The sequence below is a fragment of the Hemitrygon akajei genome, chromosome 3 (genome assembly GCF_048418815.1).
Source record: "Hemitrygon akajei chromosome 3, sHemAka1.3, whole genome shotgun sequence".
Taxonomy (NCBI): Eukaryota; Metazoa; Chordata; class Chondrichthyes; order Myliobatiformes; family Dasyatidae; genus Hemitrygon; species Hemitrygon akajei.
This window is the reverse complement of record NC_133126.1, coordinates 121,705,421-121,723,546: the sequence shown is the minus strand read 5'-3', so window position 1 is coordinate 121,723,546 and position 18,126 is coordinate 121,705,421. Positions and strand designations below refer to the sequence as shown.

At 40.6% G+C, this 18,126-nt stretch overlaps 1 protein-coding gene across 4 annotated transcripts in view; it reads right to left on the bottom strand.

The window, feature by feature from the left end:
* The window catches only part of scly (selenocysteine lyase), a 39,069-nt gene extending 22,186 nt beyond the window's left edge, over positions 1-16,883 (bottom strand). Inside the window, exons 1-5 of one of the 4 annotated variants that reach the window (XM_073040694.1) lie at positions 16,747-16,883; positions 12,045-12,178; positions 9,996-10,105; positions 7,442-7,542; positions 3,651-3,837 (exon numbers count right to left, since the gene is read on the bottom strand). In XM_073040694.1, the coding sequence (XP_072896795.1) occupies positions 3,651-3,837; positions 7,442-7,542; positions 9,996-10,105; positions 12,045-12,127 (481 nt within the window). In that variant the 5' untranslated portion in view covers positions 12,128-12,178; positions 16,747-16,883. Of the gene's footprint in view, positions 1-3,650; positions 3,838-7,441; positions 7,543-9,995; positions 10,106-12,044; positions 12,179-12,592; positions 12,612-16,746 lie in introns of those variants that run through there. The other 3 variants (XM_073040695.1, XM_073040696.1, XM_073040697.1) reach the window with 3 other exon arrangements.
* Positions 16,884-18,126: the final 1,243 nt, after the last annotated feature.

Here is an 18,126-nt window from a genome sequence, read left to right as displayed (position 1 = left end):
GAGGAGTCGGGGGGTGGGTGGGGGGGGGGGGGGGGGGGGAACCAACAGTGGTGTACAAAATTTTGAGAGGCTTAAATAGACAATAAAAAAAATCCTCAAGGCAGAGATGTCTATAACCACTGGATATAGGTTAAAGGTGAGATGTAAATTTAGAAGGGATCTGAAGAATATATTTTTTTCACCAGAAGGTGCATGAAATCTGGAACACACTACCTGAGATGGTAGAGGCAGGTACTTATACATTTAAGTAGTACCTATCTGGCCAAGCACATAAATTGCCAAGGCATATTAAGCTGAGGATGAGGTGCTGGTGAATAAGATTAGTAATGGATAGGTACTTCATCATAATAAGGTGGCCTGAAAGTTTCAATTGTCAACTCAACCTATCTAAACTGCATTCCTTTATGAAGTTTGTTGACCTTTAACATTATAGGCATATAGCACATCTTAGAGCTATTGCATTAACAGTGTTGGCAACAAACTCTCAGACCATTGTAGATCATTGAACTGGGCACAGAAATTTGCTTTGCATAATCAACAGGCCAATATTAAGAGACTCCATTATCTTACAAGCAGGGGTCCAACACGTGGCAAAGAATGATATGTTATATGGGTAGTCAGCAAAAAACGGGTCAAAACTAATTTTTGAGTGGCATGGGTGTAAATCTTTTTTTTTAACCAATTCAATGTTTATGGAAGAACTTCATTTTTCCAGCCTCCACAGATGTTTATCCTGAGGAATTTGGGTGGAGGGGGGTAAAGTAGCTGTCTGCTTACATAAAAAAGCATCTCCAGCAGTTTCCATAGAAAATTTCCAATAAAAACTATAACTAATTAAATAATAGTTTATAGTTTTCATAACTGTTTTTTCCAAAGTATATTACCAGAAATAACCATATAACAATTACAGCACGGAAATAGGCCATCTCGGCCCTTCTAGTCCATGCCAAACGCTCACTCTCACCTAGTCCCACCGACCTGCACTCAGCCCATAACCCTCCATTCCTTTCCTGTCCATATACCTATCCAATTTTTTTTAAAATGACAAAATCGAACCTGCCTCTACCACTTCTACTGGAAGCTTGTTCCACACGGCTACCACTCTCTGAGTAAAGAAGTTCCCCCTTGTGTTACCCCTAAACTCTCAACTCATGTCTTCTTGTTTGAATCTCCCCTACCCTCAATGGAAAAAGCCTATCCACGTCAACTCTATCTATTCCCCTCATAATTTTCAATACCTCTATTGAGCACCCCTCAACCTTCTATGCTCCAAAGAATAAAGACTTAACTTGTTCAACCTTTCTCTTTAACTCAGGTGCTGAAACCCAGGTAACATTCTAGTAAATCTCCTCTGTACTTTCTCTATTTTGTTGACAGCTTTCCTATAATTCAGTGACTAGAACTGTACACAATACTCCAAATTTGGCCTCACCAATGCCTTGTACAATTTTAACATTACATCCTAACTCCTATACTCAATGCTCTGATTTATAAAGGCTAGCATACCAAAAGCTTTCTTCACCACCCTATCCACATGAGATTCCACCTGGGAACTATGCACCATTATTCCTAGATCACTCTGTTCTACTGCATTCCTCAATGACCTACCATTTACCATGGATGTCCTATTTTGATTATTCCTACCAAACTGTAGCACCTCACACTTATCAGCATTAAACTCCATCTGCCATCGCTCAGCCCACTCTTCTAACTGGCTTAAATCTCTCTGCAAGCTTTGAAAACCTACTTCATTATCCACAATGCCACCTACCTTAGTATCATCTGCATACTTACTCATCCAATTTACCACCCCATCATCCAGATCATTAATGTATATAGCAAACAACATTGGATCCAGTACAGATCCCTGAGGCACACCACTAGTCACCGGCCTCCAACCTGACAAACAGTTATCCACCACTACTCTCTGGCATCTCCCATCCAGCCACTGTTGAATCCATTTCACTACTTCAATATTAATACCTAACGACTAAACTTTCCTAACTAACCTTCCGTGTGGAACCTTGTCAAAGGCCTTACTGAAGTCCATATAGACAACATCCACTGCTTTACCCTCGTCAACTTTCCTAGTAACCTCTTCAGAAAAATCAACAACATTTGTCAAACATGACCTTCCAAGCACAAATCCATGTTGACTACTCCTAATCAGACCCTGTCTATCCAGATAATTATATATACCATCTCTAAGAATACTTTCCATTAATTTACCCACCACTGATGTCAAACTTACAGGCCAATAATTGCTAGGTTTAGTCTTAAAACCCTTTTTAAACAATGGAATCACATGAGCAATACACCAATCCTCTGGAACCATCCCCGTTTCTAATGACATTTGAAATATTTCTGTCAGAGCCCCTACTATTTCTACACTAACTTCCCTCAAGGTCCTAGGGAATGAACACCAATAATTAAAAAATCTGATATCTTAATTCTGCTCCTTACAACTATAAAACCTTTTGTTGAAAACAGCTGAAGGATTCCATACCAGGTCTAAGCCAGTGCAAACTCCCCAGCATTAAATGCAAAGAAAAGTCTCAGCAAGTTTGCACTCTGCCATTAGAATATTGCAGTTACTAGTTTGTATTGGAATTGGTATTTTTATGCTTTTAATAATGTATTAGCTGAATTAATTAGCTTTAAGCAAGATTGAAATTGTAGTTTCACTAACATATTTTAACCTGTATGTTTTACAACATGGATTTGTCTCCACCTATCGGTAGCAAACCAGTATAGCAGTTACATAAGTTTATCCCCATATCATTTTTCATTGGCTAAGTGTTAACACATGACATAATGCTATGCCTCTTCTAAGTGGGCATGCGCTTATCTCAGGAATCTGCCTTTATTTCAGTATACAAGTATCAGTCTCTGCAAAAATTGCTATCTTGTCTTTGTCTTTTCCTGAAGTTCTTTCCTTTAGCTTCACATGCTCTGTAACTGTTCCTTTCTTTAAACTTTAAAATTAAACAATCATAGAACAACAAGTTTTCACACATTCTTGACCTCCTAAAATAACCTGCAGATCGAAAAATCACTAGATCCCACAATCTGCCAATAAATTTGGGGAAACACACAAAGTGCTGTAAAGATTCAGCAGGCCAGGCAGCATCTACAAAGGGAAATTTCTCATCTGCTGAGTTCTTCCAGCAGGTGAGACATTTCTCTCTAAAGCTACTGCCTGATGTTGCTCCCAATTTCCAGCATCTGCAGATTCTCTTGTGTCAACAAATTTGGGGGACTTCAGGTGCATGTAAAGGATTGAACTTGCCAAGGTTTATCATGTAATTTGTCCTAAATCTTTAGGTGATAAGGGTTACATTATATCAAGGAAAAAATCATATCTAAATGGTTGTCCACCCTAGAGAGACAACAAGTTCCTCCAGTGGACAGTCATTTTTGATTTGGACAAGGGAGGATATAGTCACTGATAATTTGCTTTTAACAAAATAATAAAGAATGAGTCAAACCAAATGGCAATGTAGTATCACAATACAGCAGCTACATTAACTGTTTAGTGCTTTTTGCAGCCTTGCATATTATGTAATATTCACAAACTTTCCATCAGTTAGCACTTTAAAGAGAGAAGCTAAATTGTACTTCAAAAAAAAGGACCATCAATAAAGTCTCACTTGCTTTTCCCTCCTTGACCAGATTTTCCACCACCAGTTGCACAGAGTCATGTTCAACATTTGATGTAATAATGTGAGGTAATGACTGAATAATCTCTCCAAGCTCCACTCCCCCACCATTCTGTACCAACTGGTGCTGATGATCCAAGAAATACTTGACTGCTGTATGAAATACTAGATTATTAGCCTGGAAAACACAAACATTTTGGAACTTTAGTTGAGACTAGTTGCTGACTTGAAGTTTGGGTGTTTCAAGTTCTTATCAATCTTTTGAGGAGCCAATGCATAGAAAACAAGGGTATTAATTTCAACATCTCGTATTTTTTCATCACTTTGTGGCATGCAATGTTAGGTATAATGTAAGTGATAATATATACACACATTGTGCACTATTTTATAAATACAGTGGATTCCAGTTAATTTGGCCATTGGTTAATCAGAGCAGCTGATTACTTGGGACAATTCTTAAAGAATAAAAAATGAATCAAGAAAATAGCTGGGATTCCTTCAGTTTATTTGGGACACTATGCTGTTTAATTGGGACAGGAGACTGTTGCAAAGAAATGTTTTAACTATCATCAGTTGTGTATACTTGTGAGGCCTTAAGACACTACACTATGCTTAGAGCAAACAACTTTTAAATGGCTTCAGTTGTGTGTTTGTGTTCAAAAAGCAGTGATTTTTAGAACGCAGAACATAGAAAATCTACAGCATATTACAGGTCCTTCAGCCCACAATGTTGTGCTGACCATGTAACCTACTCTAGATTCTGCCTAGAATTTCCCAACTGCATAGCCCTCTATATTTCTAAACTCCATGTACCTATCGAAGAGTCTCTTAAAAGACCCTATCGTATCCGTCTCCACCAGTTTCACTGGCAGTACATTCCACGCACCCACCACTCCCTGTGTGAAAAACAATACCTCTGACATCTCCTCTGTACCTACTTCCAAGCACCTTAAAGCTATGTCCCCTCATGTTAGCCATTTCAGCCCTGGGAAAAAACCTCAGGCTATCCACACAGTTAATGCTTCTCATCATCTGAAATACTTCTATCTGGTCACCTCTCATTCTTCATCGCTCCCAAGAGAAAAGGACAAGTTCACTCATCTTATTCTCATAAGGTATGCTCTCCAATCCATGCAACATCCTTGTAAATCTTCTCTGCACCCTCTCTATAGCATCCGCATCCCTCCTGTAATGAGGTAAACAGAACTGAACACAGTACTCCAAGTGAGGTCTAACCAAGGTCTTATATATCTGTAACATTACCTCATGGCACTTGAACTCAATCCCACGGTTGATGAAGGCCAACATACCATACACCTTCTTAAAAACACTGTCAACCTGTGCAGCACCTTTGAGTGACTTATGGACATGGACCCCAAGATCTCACTAATCTTCTACACTGCCAAAAGTTTTACCATTAATATTATATTCTGTCTTTAAATTTGACCTACCGAAATGAACCACTTAACAATTATCTGAGTTGAACTCCATCTGCCACTTCTCAGCCCAGTTCTGCATCCTATCGATGTCCCGCTGTAACCACTGACAACCCTCCAGACTATCCACAATACCTCCAACTTTTGTATCATCAGCAAACTTACTAACCCACCTTTCTACTTGTTCATCCAGGTCATTCATTAAGATCACAAAGAGGAGGGGTCCCAGAACAGATCCCCATGGAACACACTGGTCACTGTTCTCCATGCAGAATACGAATCATCCACAATCACCCTTTGCCTTCTGTGGTCAAGCCAATTCTGAATCAACAAAGCAAGGTCTTGTTGAATCCCATGCCTCATTACTTTCTGAACGAGCCTCACATGGGGAATCTTATCAAATGCCTTACTGAAATCCATATACAATACATCCGCTGCTCTACCTTCATCAATGTGTTTTGTTACATCCTCAAACAATTCAATCAGGTTTGTAAGGCATGACTCACCCTTGATAAAGCCATGTTGACTATCCCTAATCAGATTATGTTCCTCCAAATGCTCATAAACTCTGCCTCTCAGGATCTTCTCCGACAACTTATCCACCAGTGAAGTCAGACTCACTGGTCTATAATCTCCTGGGTTATCTCTACTCCCTTTCTTGAACAAGCAAACAATGTTTGCAGCCTTCCAATCTTCTGGTACTTCTTCCGTCCCTATCGATGATGCAAAGATCATCACCAGAGGCTCAGCAATCTCCTCCCTTGTTTTCCACAACAACCTGGGGTACATCGCATCCAGTCCTGGTGACTTAGCTAACTTAATACCTTTCAAAAGCTCCAGCACATCCTCTTTCTTAATGCCTATACACTCAAGCATTTCAGTCTGCTTTAAGTCATGACTACAATTGCCACAGTCCTTTTCACTGGTGAACACTGAAGCAAAGTATTCATTAAGTATCTCTTTTGTTGCTATTAGTTGATGAGAAAGCAGCAGTAAGACAATTCAGAACTATTTTGCTCACTGTGGGTTCAAGCTTTTAGGTTTGGAGATGCCAGAAAAGGCTAGGAGTGAAAATGAAAAGATTTCACTACTTCAACAAGTTAGGAACTACAAAGAATATGAAGGTATTGACAATCATCTTGAATGTTACAATGAAGATGAAGATTTGGATGATGCAATTGTCGAAAGCATTGCATGAAGGCAGTTCACTTATCTGCACTAGGTGTCTGTGCTGAATTTGTTCATTTAGTTGATCAAAACATGGCAGTGTACATTGAATAAATTCTTCTGTCGATAAATGTGGGTGGCTGTCCATCGTGCTCGACAATGACAGGAAACTTGTGAGTGAAGCTTTTTAAAGTGGAAAAGCCGTTGTACTGGGACAGTTTCATTCTCCTGACCTCGGAAGTCCGGGTCCAGTAGCACAAACAAACATCACAACTGAGGTCTCCCTTGGCTGCAGAAGGTGACCACGACTTCTTCTATGCTTCGTCATGACCTTCGCTTTCCACAGATCGTTGCATAGCCAGCTTCCTGGCCGTTGGATCTCACTGTAAGTTTCATCCACTCAGTCTGCCGGAGCTGACTTTGCATTCTAGAACAGGCATCTCCCTATTTCACTGGTGTATGGTGCTGGCTACCCTCACCTGGTTTAGCCTGCCTGTTGAAGCAGTGTGGCCACTCTCAAAATTTTGAGCTAGAGGTGACAGCTGAGAGTCTGATGGGGATCAAAAGTGAATGGGCTTCCATGGAATGGACATGACAAGCTCCTTCACCAGAGGTGCTCCCAGGATACCCCATACCTCGTCACTATCTAATTTGTTCTGTATTTCATTTAAATTTGTTACTCAGTTAAACAGTAGTTTATCTTTGTTATACCTTTTTGGCTCTTGCCATGAACCTTTGCCTAATTGGAGCAGCCGCTTACTTGAGCTAAAATGTACTGGTTCCGATGTGTCCCAATTAACAGGAATCCACTGCATTCCTATTTGAAAAGTTCTCTATTCAGAGAAAGCCTTGTTTGAAAGAACTTTCAACACAACACCAAATGGACTAAACCCACCACAGAGTGGATTTATAATTAAGCACAATTATCAATTACTCAGGATAATCAATGCCACATCCATCTGTGTTGCAACCATATGCAGATTAGATATTTATGATATATCCATGCCTTGTACAACAGCCATGGAATTTGTTCTCTGCTTGGTGGGGATAAGATGGGTGTTTGCTGTTTGAGATGGGGTGTGAGAGATGGCAGAGGTGCAATGATGTATCTTTGAGTGGCATTTGAGTGTGGGTCCCTGAATGCATTTACAATATGTTGGTATATAAGACCATTCTTACCTCAGTTCCACCAGAAGTAAAAATTATATCTTGTGGGCGACCTCCAACCATCTGAGCTATGGTTTCTCTTGACCAATCTATCCATTCTTTGGCTTTCTTACCTAGTAACAAGAAAAATTGTTGCATGAACTTGTCTTCAATTTTTTAAAGTAGAACATATTCTGATTTGCAAGTTTAAATAGCACAAAATGTTAACCAACAACTTCAAAAATTTCTGTTTTCTTAATGTGTTTTCCAGCTTCAATGACAACAGTGAAATGAGAAAGTAAAATGGCCAGGAATAAAAAGGAACCATCTATTTTAATGAAGGAGTTCTCAGAAAAAGAAAAACATCTTATGCTGCAGTGGGCTTTCTAGAGTTAACCGTTATTTAAAGAAGATGATTTGTGAAGAGCATCTATGAGAAGTTTTTAATTCAGTGTTGAGGTCAGTAACTGCAGTATCACATCTAGCAAGAAGTCAGGGTCTCATAGGGTATTCTGTGCATCAAAAATCTTGTACATGTACACTTTTATGAAAAGCTCTTTCCCTTCAGTTAAAAGTTACTGAAAGGACGTCAAATTTCACCAGTACCCGTTTTATTAGAAATATTATAATAGTTTCCATCAAAATTATGAGGAAGTTCAAGATAATCTTGATGGAAATTATTGATGGTGACAGAATATTTTGCACTTGAAGACTGCTTTATTCGGGTCACTGCCTTGAACTTCTTATACCATGCAAAGTAAAAGTGAATATGGCAGTCCTATGGTTTTCAAAGTAAGTAATAGCATTTGCACAATCGATAATAGTATATAAAAAAAATCAATTATATGAATCAAATATGTCTAAATTCCAATCAGTTATGTACCATTGGAATAGTTTTTCAGAACATGTTCCTAAAGTTTTAAAATATATTAGTTTATTTATGGAAAAGGCAATGTACATCAAAATCAGACTAAAACGTCTGAACATAAAGGGCTGATGGGCTGCCTAATTCTACTATATATATTATATTGAGTCAAAGAGCACCACAGCACAGAAACAGAACATTAGCTATGCTTCAGTCCTCTGGCATCTCACCCATTGCCATGGATATTTTACACACCTCTACCAAGGCTCCTGCAATTTCTGTACTAGCATCCCACAAGGTAAGAGGGGACACCAAGCCAGGGACTGGGGACAAATCCACCCTATTTTCCCTCAAAACAGCAAGCATCTTCTCTATAATCCAGATACGGTACATAACCTCACTACTATCTTCCCTTAGTTTATAGACTCTGTGCCCATTTCCCGAGTAGAGAGCCGCAAAAAATCCATTTAAGATTTCTCCTATCTCATGCATAGATGACCTCCCTGATCTTCAGGGGACCAATTTTGTCCCTTTCTATCCTTCTGCTCTTAAAAGTATCTGCAGAAACCCTTTGGATTCTCCTTCGCCTTGCATGCCAGAACAACTTAGTGCCTTATTTTAGCTCTCCTGATTTCCCTCTTGCATTTCTTATACTCCTCAAGCACATCATTCATTCCTTGCTGCCTATACCTGCTATGCACTTCCTTTTTGTTCTTAATCATGATCTCAATCTCTCGAAAACCAAGATTCACTAAACTTGTTAGCCTTGTATTTTACTCCAATAGGAACATACACACTCTGTACTCTCAATACTTCACTTGTGAAGGTTTCCCACTTACCAACATCTCTTTGCTAGAATACAACCTATCCCAATCCACACCCACCAGATCCTTTCTGATGCCATCAAAATTTGCCCTTCTCCAATTTTGAATCTCAACCCCAGGTCATCCTTCTGCATAATTATTTGAAACTAATTATGATCACTAGATACAATGTGTTCCCCTATACAGACTTGCTATCTCAGTCTTGTCTCGTTCCTTCTATATTTTAAGGAAACTTGCCTGAACACATTTGACAAACATTTAGTCGGAGAGTCTCAGCCAATATGTGGAAAGTTAAAATTACTTCATATCACAATCTTATTTTTCTTGCAACTGTCTGCTATCTCTCTACAAATTTGCTCCTTCAGATCCTTCTATTATGTGTTCTACAATATAATCCCATCAACATGATAAACCCCTTTCTTATTCTTCAGTTCCACCCAGTAGCTTTAGTAGAAAAGCTCTCAAGTCTGTCTTGTCTGAGCATTGCTGTGACATTTTCCGTGGCAAGTAATGGCACCTCTCTGCTTTTATTATTTTCCCCTTGATCATACCTAAACAATGGAACTCTGGAACAGTGAGCTGCCAGGGCTGCTCCTCCAGCACTAAGTCTCACTAATGGCTACAATATCATAATTCTACATGCTGATCCATGCTTTAAGCTAATCTGTGTTTCCTCCAAAACTCCCATCAGATAGATTTCATATACTTGAAAGCTTGGGAACATGAACTACAACCTGCTTCAAGAGATCATCAAAACATGGATTATTCAATTTCAAAGCAGAAACCCTATTTCTCTTGCCATGGATGCCTAACATCTCCAGCATTTTATGTTTTGAATATGTGTGATCTGATACATCCTGTCAGAGGTCACATAGATGTGTTTGTATGCACAACATACCTGCAGCATATGAACTGCTGGGATTTCCCCAGGCCTCGTGCATGGCTTCAGTAATAGTCTGGATTACTTCACTCTCCATAGGCGTAGTTGCATTATAATCCATGTAAATACTGTTTTAAATGCAAAAATATTACTTCAACTATTCCACATCCTTCAACTCATGGGACTTAATGGCAAAAAGAAATGACTGTTCATACCTTTTATATTTGTATGCTGTAACACTTACTTCTTATTCACAGTTATTTTGTAAATAACACTATTCTTTGCATTTCTGCTTAGATGCTAACTGCATTTCATTGGCTTTGTATCTGTATTCGGCACAATGACAATAAAGTTGAATCTAATCTGATCTAATCTAATATCTAAGATTTATCACGAGCATGGATAATTACTGGTGAAAGTGGTTGCATGGGGCCATGGTTTGATTACTATCTTTCAGGCTTGTAGCCTAGATCCAAGTCTATCCTAGACTTAGGAGGTGAAGCTCTCTTCCTCATAAAGTGGACTCATTTATTGAACTCGTATTTTATGCTTTCATTCCTTGCACTTGTATAAATCCAACAGAGATACACTAATAACTATCTCTTCACTAAAATTCCAAATCATTCTAGGGAAGAGGTTTCAATCCAATTAAGTAGGGATATTTCATAGCTGCGACTGGCCCAGTAGTAAATCTGGTTTTATTCAAGCCCAAAAAGTGGATGGCATAGGTGACACAAATTTGGTGTTGCAATATGTGGAGAGCAGTCAGCAGTACCTGCTTGTTCGGCAAATTATAGGAAGTCAGCAAGAATCTTTAAGAGGATGGTAAATGGAGCGGCATAACTCTTGGTTGGAAAGAAGACAAAGTAAAAGTAGAGAAGCAGGAGAGTGGTCTGGTGGGGAATCGTTTTAGGAAGTTTCACAGTTGCTGTCAAATCGTTGTGCACTTTCTGGAACCTGAACTTACTTTTGACTGGTTTGGTTTCTTGATAAAGAGTTAAAGCACACAATTCAAGTGCAAGCAGTTGGATGCGTGGCTGGCAGACTCTGTAGCCTGTTACTTCAATCCACAATTTTTTGGTAACCTCTTTAGCTTGGATGTCAAATTGGAAGAAGTCAGTAAGACATTTTTAGAGGTGAGTAAACAGGATATCCCTCTTTTAGTTGGAAAAAATTTTAAAAGATAAACAAATTAGGACTTTGGAAACATATTTCATTATTGGTAAGTAGCATTATCTATTAGATAGTGTGCAACAGATTATAGAAAGAACAGGCAGGAGATAAGGCTTAATCAAAGCCAGTGGCATGAGTTACAGGGCAATAGAGATGTGGTGCAGTTAAAACAGAAAGCAACAAATAGTGGACTGAGAGCCTGATGAGGGGTCTCGGCCCGAAACGTCGACATCGCTTCTCCCTATAGATGCTGCTTAGCCTGCTGTGTTCCACCAGCATTTTGTGTGTGTTGTTTGAATTTCCAGCATCTGCAGATTTCCTCGTGTGTGGACTGAGAGTGTTGTATTTGAATGCATGTAGCATAAGAAATAAAGTGGACGATCTTGAAATTCAGCTACAGATTGGCAAGTATGACATTGTGGCCATCTCTGAAACTTGGCTAAAGAATGGCTGCCCTTGGGAGCTGAATGTCTAAGGATATATGGTGTATCGGAAAGATAGGTTAGTTGGCAGAGGGGGGGGTGGTGTGGCTCTGTGTATAAGAAATAATATTAAGTCATTGGAAAGAGATGACATAGCATTGTAAGGTGTAGAGTCTGTATGGGTTGAGTTAAGAAATGGCAAGGGTAAAAGAACCCTAATGTCATTTGTATACAGGCGTCTACACAGCAGCTGGGATGTGGATTACAAATTACAACAGGAGATAGAAAAGGCATGTCAGAAATTAACTAGGCATTATGCTGACACAAACATTGCGGGCTGTAGGACCAGATCCTATGCTGTAATATTTGAACTTCCATTGCAGATATATAGTATAGTAATCTAATTTCACTATGTTCCTTTTGCCTGATCACAGAGCAATCCCTCACAATATTTCCCTATGATCATACTTACTATTCAGATGAGGAGTTAAGTATTTTCTGCATTCCTGCTGTCTTCTGACAATCTTTACTAGATGATGGTACATCTGTTGTCATGATGCATGCATTTCATTGCATCGCTTAGCACTTCATAGATAACTCAAATTGCTGCAAAACACATGCAAAAAAGTCAAATCCATAAACCAAAGTGAATTATTTACAAACAAAATGATAAAATGCTGATAAGGTAACTGATACCATCAACACAGATTTTGATAGAAACTTCTGAGCTCAGCATGTCCAGTCAACAGCTAGTAAGAGGTTTCATTAGCTGCCTCCACATATAATGACAATGCCCAGAATGTTGTTGCAAAAGGCAAAGTTGAAGCATGTGAAATTAGACAGTAGTAGCAAGTTAATCATTTGTCTTGCCCACCTCTTGTCAACCACATCATCACAGGTACCAATCTTGAATAAATTCAATAAATCACTTGCAATGTCATAAATCAGTACAGGTGTGCCCCGTTTTTCGAACATTCGCTTTACGACACCTCGCTGTTACAAAAGACCTGCATTAGTTACCTGTTTTCACTAACAGAAGGTGTTTTCACTGTTACGGAAAGGCAGCGCACCCCGAGCAGCCAAGCTCCTCCCCCGGAACTGCATTCTAGCCGGCATTGCTTAAACACATGCCGGTGAGCATCTGTGGTTTATGTCGATTTATTTTGGGCATCCGTTAGCAAGATGAGTTCTAAAGTATTGGAAAAGCCTAAAAGAGCACGTAAGGGTGTTACACTTAGCATAAAACTAGACATAATAAAGCGTTTTGATTGTGGTGAACGAAGTAAGGAAATAGTGAGTTTGGCTCGGTTTGTGGAAGTTGACGAAGATGATGTTGAAGAGGTTTTGGCATCCCAAGACCAAGAACTGACAGATGAAGAGCTGATGAAGAGGAAAGGATAACAATTGAAACCAAACGCAGTAGTGAATGGCCTGAAAGTGAAGTCGTTCAGGAACTGAACGTGAAGCAATTGCGTGAGATTTTCGCTGCGATTGACAACGCTGCAATGATTGCAGAAAAGTATGACTTTAATTCTGAAAGGGTATGTAGGTTTAGGGCAGGTTTGTAGGATGATTTGAATGCTTACAAAGAACTGTATGATAGAAAAATGCACGAGGCTAAGCAGTCAAGCATCCTGTTGTTTTTCAAGCCTTCCACATCAGCCACAGTAGACGACGAAACTCGACCTTTGACACTGAGGCAGGCAGTCATAGAAGAAGGTGACCTGCCTGCCCTGATGGAAACTGACGACGATGAGATGACACCCCAGTCTCCTCTACCTCCCACCACCCCAACCTCCGACGACTCAGCCTAACACACCACCATCAGTGTGCTCACTGTCTTCCTGATTCCAGTAAGTGAAACTACACGGGATGTACATTATTTCTATTTTATATAGGCTGTGTATTTTTGTGTGTTATTTGGTACGATTTGGCAGCTTCATAGCTTAAAGGTTACTGGAAAGAGTGCTTCTGCCGAGAGCGCTTGTGTGAGATTTTTGCTACGGTGAACAGTGCTGCAATAATTGCAGAAAAGTATCCCTACTTTATATAGGCTATGTATTTATTAGATCATTCCTGCTTTTACTATATGTTACTGTTATTTTAGGTTTTATGTGTTATTTGGCATGATTTGGTAGGTTATTTTTTGGGTCTGCGAACGGTCACAAATTTTTCCTATTTAAATAAATGGTAATTGCTTCTTCACTTTACGACATTCTGGCTTACGAACCATTTCATAGGTACGCTCTACCTTGGAATAGCGGGGGAATCCTGTATATGAACTGGATACAGCAAAGTCAATGAACTGTGACAATGTTCTTGGCTGAAGATTTGTATTCCAGAATTAACTGCTTCTTTAAGTGACCCAGTACAGGATAGTGACAAAACCAAAAACAGAAAATTGTTTTCATGTATCCTATTCTCATGCATTAAGCCAAAGGACCTGTTTCTATGCTGTGAGATTCCGTAATGACAGGTGCTCAGTTCCATTCGCAATTTGTAACATACACTGCACAAATACAGTTCATTCAACCCGACTGGTCTCTGCCAGTGGCAGAGCTCCATTCAAGCTTCCTTTCGTCTTTTCTATGTACACCTACTATAATAACTACTTTAAACAACACACACAAAATGCTGGTGGAACACAGCAGGCCAGGCAGCATCTACAGGGAGAAGTGCTGTCGACGTTTCGGGCCGAGACCCTTCGTCAGGACTAACCGAAAGGAAAAATTGTAAGAGATTTTGAAAGTAATGGGGGGGAGAGGGAAATGTGAAATGATAGGAGAAGACCGGAGGGGGTGGGATGAAGCTAAGAGCTGGAAAGGTGATTGGCGAAAGTGATACAGAGCTGGAGAAGGGAAAGGATCATGGGACGGGAGACCTAGGGAGAAAGAAAGGGAGAGGGGAGCACCAGAGGGAGATGGAGAACAGGCAAACAACTAAATATGTCAAGGATGGGGTAAGAAGGGGAGGAGGGACATTAACAGAAGTTAGAGAAGTCAATATTCATGCCATCAGGTTGGAGGCTACCCAGCCAGTATATAAGGTGTTGTTCTTCCAACCTGAGTGTGGATTCATTTTGACAGTAGAGGAGGCCGTGGATAGACATATCAGAATGGGAATGGGATGTGGAATTAAAATGTGTGGCCACTGGGAGATCCTGCTTTCTCTGGCGGACAGAGCGTAGGTGTTCAGCGAAACGGTCTCCCAGTCTGCGTCGGGTCTCACCAATATATAAAAGGCCACACCGGGAGCACCAGAAGCAGGTAAATTTGAGGGCAGGGTGAAAGTTGGAGGCAAATACCCTCCCCCTTTCTTTCTCCCTAGGCCTCCTGTCCCATGATCCTTTCCCTTCTCCAGCTCTGTATCACTTTCGCCAATCACCTTTCCAGCTCTTAGCTTCATCCCACCCCCTCCAGACTTCTATCATTTCGCATTTCCCCCTCCCCCACCTACTTTCAAATCTCTTAGTATCTTTCCTTTCAGTTAGTCCTAACGAAGGGTCTCGGCCCGAAATGTCGACAGCGCTTCTCCCTATAGATGCTGCCTGGCCTGCTGTGTTCCACCAGCATTTTGTGTGTGTTGTTTGAATTTCCAGCATCTGCAGATTTCCTGGTGTTTGCTGCATAATAACTACTTTCTTTCTCATGTCAGTCCATCCCCACCCCCTTAAATGCATCAGTTAAATTTGGTTCAAGCATTTCCTGTTCCACATTTTCCAGTGTTGTTGGGTAAAAAAGTTCTCAATTCCCTGTTGGATCTCATGGTGACCTTCTTATTCTGGCAGCCCAAAAACAAAATTTTAAATAAGAAACAAAAAGAGTGAATGTGTTTGTCAGGGTGCCAATCAAGTTGGCTGTTTTGTCCTGGAAAGTCTGCAGATGCTGAAAATCAACTCTTAGCCCCTTAAAGCATGGAGATGTAATGCTTTTCCCCAATAATAAACTATGTCTTTCTTTTATCATTTCCTTACATAATTGAACACACAACACAGTTATTGCTTTCTTTGAACCTGATAAGTGGTGCTTGTTTGTAGCAAAGGGAACAAGCCCTGCCAGACACGATACAAAAGACCTATTTCATCGGTATTGCAGATATTATCGGGCACAAAATGTTTGAAGCTAGTTGGGGAGTTCTGTAGATTTCCATGTTTACCAGCACTACCTTTCTTGAATTTACTGTATGGTTGTTTCCTTCGAGCCAACCATACATTGCTTTAAATTCTTCGTGACCCAGCCTCTTGGCTAGCTTCTCCGACGTTTTTTTTAATATTGGTCCGGTGATTTCCACACTTCCTCCAGTTACAATGGAAACCCACTAATTGATGGCCTCTTCAACATCCAGATTATCACGCTTTCACCGTTGAGATGTTTCCTGTTATCCCTGCGTAATACCCATTCTTCTCACAGTATACCTTGCGGATGTAGAGTTCAGCACTCCAGTTATCTCTGCCAGCTGATAAGTGGTGTTAGGCGGATGGTCCAGTAGGGTAATTTTTATGGCTGGTGTCAGATCTTTTCGTGGCATCTTGGCAAGGGTCTCAAATTTGTTTTAAAGTGAAAATATACGCAAAATATTTTTAAAAATCGCTGTTTTTTGAATCAGCGTCCTTCGGCCCAAATGGTAACTTAACACAAGCATATGTAACCGTTTGCTGGAAGCACGGAAGTGCACATTACTGACCGTCTCCTGCAACAAATGGGAAGCATAGTGTCTCAAACAAACGAAGCGAATCCCGGCTATTTTCTCAATTTGTGTTTGTTCTTTAAGAGTTGTCCCAATAAGCTCTTGCCCCAATTAATCGCAATCCACTGTATATTGACGCTAAAATACTGCTGATATTTTACCTCCTCGTATGGATCAAGCCTTTGAACTATAAACACTTTACAGGTTTCAGTGTAAAGTTGCAGTTTTCGAAGTGAGCTGTCAGACAAATTAGTGTTTTTTTCCCCTTTGGTTAACAGAGCTGAGAATTCAGTTAAAGGCGCACACCAGGAGTTTAAAAGATGTTCTAAAGCCGTGTTTGGAGGAGGCCCGGTACCGGTCCGGGAAGCCTGCCTAGCCACAGCCCGTCACCATCACAACCAGTACCCGTGCCCAGGGGCAAGGCCTGTCAACTGTAAATACACACGCACGGCAGTTCACTGCTGGCCCAGCCTGTTCGGTGTACTCACTCGTTACTGTCCGGTTTGATCCGCGGCTTTTCCTGCTCACAACCCGGCAAGCAGACTAACTGGGTGTGTGGCCCGCCTCTCCAGCAGGGCGCAAGCGCGCTCGCCTCCCGGGTCGGAACGGGCCAGGGCGGGGGTGAGGATGCCGTTGTCGCTGGTCCTGGCGGGTAGGGGTGGCGATGCCGACTCTCCAGGCCCGCTGGTGAGAAGATCGAAGGGAAACGCGGAGAGTTCATATTCAGATGCTACTTAAGGATCTACTTGAAGGAAGTTAGGAGGTGGTTCAAGGGCTGCCTCCATGGTGCCGGATGGAAATAGAAAAGATGCTAAGAGATCCAGGTAAGAATACAACGTTATTAGAAAAGTAACGTGAAGCTCATCCTGCCACTGCTGAGATCGTCCTGCAATGTCCTCAGTCGTTCATAAGAGAAACCTGGCCATATTCCTATTCATGACAAAGTACTTTGTGACAAGCAATACCAACTCCTTCTAGGTCATTAGTCTTTGCAGTTAAGAGCCTGAGGTACGCAGGTGGAGTAAATCAATATCTTCTGGTCCTACTTTGGTTTCACTGTATCAGTAAAGTGGTGGTGTCCGACGATAACAGGAAACTTGCGCGGTAGAAGTTTTTAAAGTGGAAAAGTCATTATGCTGGGGCAGTTCACTCTCTCGACCCTGCCGTCCTCAAGAAGTCCACATTTAGCTATACACCGGGTATGGAGGTTGTTTGATATTTATGTTCCTCAGGTGTTAATCTAGAGTCGTGATATATCATTTGAGAGAACTGCACTCAAACCCCAAAGATGCCATCTGTGAAACTTAACATATAAATAGAAAACGCTGGAAAAGCTTGGCACGTCACGCAGCATCTATACAAAGAGCTAAAGCTATTGGCCCAGCTATGGGAAATATTAATGTTTCTCTTTCCACGGATACTGCCTGACCTAATTATTCAGCTCTTTTTACTTTTTATTAAACATTTCCAGCCTCTGCATCTTTTTGATACTTTTCATTTCTGTGAAACTTGTATGTAATATGGGGAATTTTATTTAAATATTTGAAATGAATTTGATATTTAGCAAAGGTTATTTGGTGTAGGAAATCTGCTATCCTTACCTGTGGTAAATGAGTCCTTTTTTAAAAAAAAAGTTCAAAGGTTCATTTATTAGCAAAGTATTTATGCAGTATACAACTCTCAGATTCATTTTCAGATAGCCACGAAACAAAGAAAAAAGTATGGAAGTAAGTTCAAAGCGAAACGGCAAACCCACCCACCCACAAAAAAGAACAGCCCTTTTGTGCAAAAATGCAACAAGAACATCGGCCTCCAACACTCCCCTTCCCCCACACAAAATGCAATAAGAATATCGACTCCCAAACCCC